This window comes from Orycteropus afer, unplaced genomic scaffold (assembly GCF_000298275.1).
Source record: "Orycteropus afer afer isolate SDZICR_OR568_19922 unplaced genomic scaffold, OryAfe1.0 scaffold00285, whole genome shotgun sequence".
Lineage (NCBI taxonomy): Eukaryota > Metazoa > Chordata > Mammalia > Tubulidentata > Orycteropodidae > Orycteropus > Orycteropus afer.
In genome coordinates, this window is record NW_006921872.1 from 1344904 (window position 1) to 1348861 (window position 3958).

The window sequence follows — 3958 nt, forward strand, 5'->3', positions numbered from 1 at the left end:
TTATACAATATTTGTCCTTTTGTGACTGTTCTGTCCCTCTTCTTGATAAAATTGAGTTTCATAGTGTATTTCATAGTGTATTTCTCTAGTGCAGGGTGCAGGAGTTATTTAGCTCTGCATGGCTGATTTCCCTCACTAATAGACATTTTGGGAGGGGACAAGTTTATTTCATTTATTAACTTACTTTTAGCATTGTAAAAATACAGATTACACAGATAACACAACATTTGCCGATTCAACATTTTGTATGTGTGTAATTCATTCACACCATTACATCAAAAAAATACAGACTGCTTCATGAATTTGCAAATCATCTTGCTCAGGGGCCATGCTAATCTTCCCTGAATTGTTCCAATTTTAGTGTATGTGCTGCCAAAGCAAACATTGGCTTACTATATTTTATTACAGTATTGGATCATCAGCATTCACCATAGCATTGAAGTTACCTGAAAAAAATGAGCTTTAATGCCTACAAAGTATTTTATTGTGTGGAAGTTATCATAGTGTATGATAGTCCCCTATTACTGGTATCATAGTGTATGATAGTCCCCTGTGAATATTTAGTCTATTTCCAGTTTCTCATTATTGTAAATTAGGTTTCAGTAAATACTGTTATATAATAGTTATCGTGTAGTTGCATGTCCATTTATTTAGGATAAATAACGAGAAGTGAAATTACTGGGGCAAGACAGCTTCTAATAAAGTTATATCAGTTTATCTTTTTATTAGTGAACATGCTTGTCTATTTCCTGTACTCTTGCTGAAATCTGTTTCATTGTTTACTGTGCAGTTGTTACAATTCAGCATACCTTTCTTCCTCTTTCAGGAAAATCTCTAAAGGAAATGGAGCAGCCCTTGTCAGCACTTGGGATACAAGATGGTTGCCGGGTCATGTTAATTGGAAAAAAGGTAAATTGCTATTTCCACTAGAATTCCTAAGAATCAAATGACTGAGGTTTTTTACTCGTGTTTCTGTTTGAGATATATTGGGGGATCCACGTTGTGCATTGGTGAAACTCCTCTAAACAAATGCAGTTGTTCAATGTGGTGGTTGTTATGTGCTGTCGAGTCGGACCCAACTCATAGTGACCCCTCCTTGGGTTTCTGAGGCTGTATCATGAAGGAAGTAGATTACCCAGCCTTCCTTTTGAGGAATGGCTGGTGGGTTTGAACCGCCAGCCTTCTGGTTAGCAGGCAAGTGCCTTAGGCACAGGTAATGTGGTTACCAGTTTTGTTTTTCCTGTACCTGGGAGCCCATGCGCCTGCTTCCGTGGGTTAGGGCTGTGAATTAGGAGTGGTGGTGCTGACTCTTTAAAGTGGTTTTTGTCTTGGTAGTAACGTCTCAGTCTAGTTAAAAAATGGTTCCTGAGAAACTGGGTTTACTCACTTGGCGTGGGATTTGAAGAGTATTTTTTAAAAATAAACTTGAAGATTTAAAAAATAAGTACCCTGTGCAAGTAAGTTTCAGGAGCCTTTCTCCCTTTAACCACCCTTCTTACTAATCTCTCACAAGGAGAAACCTCTTTGGCTAGAGGAAAGTTTCAGACTAAAGAACTGAAGGAGAAAAGGAGCCAGCAGTTGGGTGAGGTCATTTGGTGACAGCTGAAGGCAGTAGCTCCTGAGGTTATGAAAGAGGGGTGTGGTCAGCCTTGCATTGTGACACAGAGAAATTGTTGGTCCTATGAAGTCGTCTTATTTTGAGTGAGCTGATTGGTTCTGAGTGCAAAGGGCAGGGATCAGCAGAGATGGAGCAAAGAAAATCTAATCCATACTGGGAACTACCAGGGAACTGGGACTCAGGATTTGGGCAGAAAGAGGAATGAACAATTTGAGATAGTGTAATAAAACTGAAAACTGCTGGCCCTGGCTACCGGTTATCTAGGTGAAAGAAAGGAAAATGTTCTAGGTTTTTTACTTAAAGATCACAGAAATGGTGATGGGTTGAGTTTGAAGAAGCTATATATTCCCCAGTTGGAGTTTTATGGGGATGTATGGAGGCAAGTCTGAATTCAAGTCTCAGCTCCATGTCTTTTCGACTGTGGGACCTTTGGTTACTATATTAAACCTCAGTTTCATGATCTATAAAATAATACCTCCCTCTTAAGTTTCTAGGATCTCTGGTAGCATAGTGGCTAAAGCACTTGACTGCTAACCAGAAGGCTGGCGGTTCAAACCCACCAGCCACTCCTCAGAAGGAAGGTTGGGCAATCCTACTTCCGTAGTGATACTGCCTCGGAAACCCAAGGAGGGGTCGCTATGAGTTGGGGCCGACTCGACGGCACATAACAACAACAACAACAACAACTTAAGTTTCTGCTAAGGCTTAAAACAAATTACACAGTAAGGTGTTTAGCATAGTGCCTGACATATCAAAACCCAAAAAACCCACTGCCATCAAATTGATTCCAACTCGTAGTGACTTCATTGGGTTTCCAAGGGGGTGAATCTTTACAGAAGTAGATTGCCCCATCTTCTTTCCTCAGAGTGGGTGGTGGGTTTGAACCACTAGTCTTATGATTACCAGTCATATGCCCTAGGCACTGTGTTACCAGAGTTCCTTATTGTTGTTAGGTGCCGTCCAGTCAGCTCTGACCCATAGCGACCCCATGTACAACAGAATGTAACACTGCCTGGTCCTGCATCAGCCTCACAATCCTTGCTATACCTGAGCCCATCATTGCAGCCACTATTCTAATCCATCTTGTTGAGGTCCTACCCCTTTTTTGTTGATCCTCCACTTTACAAAGCATGATATCCTTCTCTAGGGAGTGGTCCCTTCTGACACCATGACCAAAGTAGGTGAGAGGAAGTCTGGCCATTCTCGCTTCCAAAGAGCATTCTGGCTGCACTTTTTCCAGGACAGATTTGTTAGTTCTTCTGGCAGTCCATGGTACAGTATTCTTCGCCAACACTACAACTCAAAAGCATGAACTCTTCTTCAGTCTTCCTTATTCGTTGTCCATGGGTGTTGATTGTGGAACCAAGTAATATGAAATCTTTGACAACTTCAATCTTTTCTGTATCATGTTGCTGCTTATTGGTCCAGTTGTGAGGATTTTTGTTTTCTTTATGTTGAGATGTAATCCATACTGCAGACTGGTGTCTTTAATCTTCATCAATAAGTGCTTCAAGTCGTCCTTACTATCAGCAAGCAAAGTTGCATCATCTGTGTATTGCAGGTTGTTAATGAGTCTTCCTCCAATCCTAATGCTGTGTTCTTCTTCATATAGTCCAGCTTCTCAGATTTATTCAGCATACGATTGAGTGAAAGGATACAACCCTGATTCCTTCTTTCTTTCTTTATTTTTATTGTGATTTGGGTGAAGATTTACAGAGCAAATTCTCTTTCCGTACAGCAGTTCACATATACTTTGTCTCATGTCATTGACCACAGTTTACCACAATGCGACAGCTCCCCTCCCACTTCCTCCCTATAGTTACCTCTTCCCACTGTCCATCCCTCCTTTCTCTCCTGCCCCCTGAGCTGTCTCCCTGTGCATATGCAGCCCTTCTTTCTCCCATGATTATTCTCTCCAAGGCGTGTATCTACTTGAGGTAAATGTTTAACTCACATACCTGTATTTTGTTTGGCTGGAAACCACACGTGTGTGTTCAATTCCAGACCTGAAGGGCAGCTAGGGGCCATAGTCTCAATGGTTCCACCAGGCTCTATAAGACCAGCAAACCTGGTCCCCACCTTTTTTTTCTTTTTTCCTCCAAATGATTTTGAGTTTTCTTCCACATTGTTCTCCCTCTCTATCCAGGATCTCCTACTTAGATCTCCTTCCAAGTGGATAACAGTGGTAGCCGGGCACCATCTAGTTCTTCTGGTCTCATAGTTGTATAGGCTGCAGATCGGATGGTATACCAGTTGCTAGGACTAATTGTTCCCATGAATTTTTGGTTTTCTTCATTCTTCTTTGCTCTGGATGAGGAGAGACCCATCGTTGCATCTAGA

The 3958-nt window shown here is 41.5% G+C and overlaps 1 protein-coding gene and 1 non-coding gene across 2 annotated transcripts in view; one reads left to right on the plus strand and one right to left on the minus strand.

Annotated features, from left to right (window-relative positions):
* Positions 1-3958, plus strand: part of BAG1 (BAG cochaperone 1) — a 20918-nt gene that overhangs the window by 5647 nt on the left and 11313 nt on the right. Inside the window, exon 4 of the mRNA XM_007950703.1 lies at positions 827-909. Within this exon, the coding sequence (XP_007948894.1) occupies positions 827-909 (83 nt within the window). The remainder of the gene's footprint in view (positions 1-826; positions 910-3958) is intronic.
* On the minus strand, positions 280-381 carry LOC122151006. Its single transcript, XR_006163936.1, has one exon. It is a non-coding gene; the product is annotated as a U6 spliceosomal RNA (small nuclear RNA).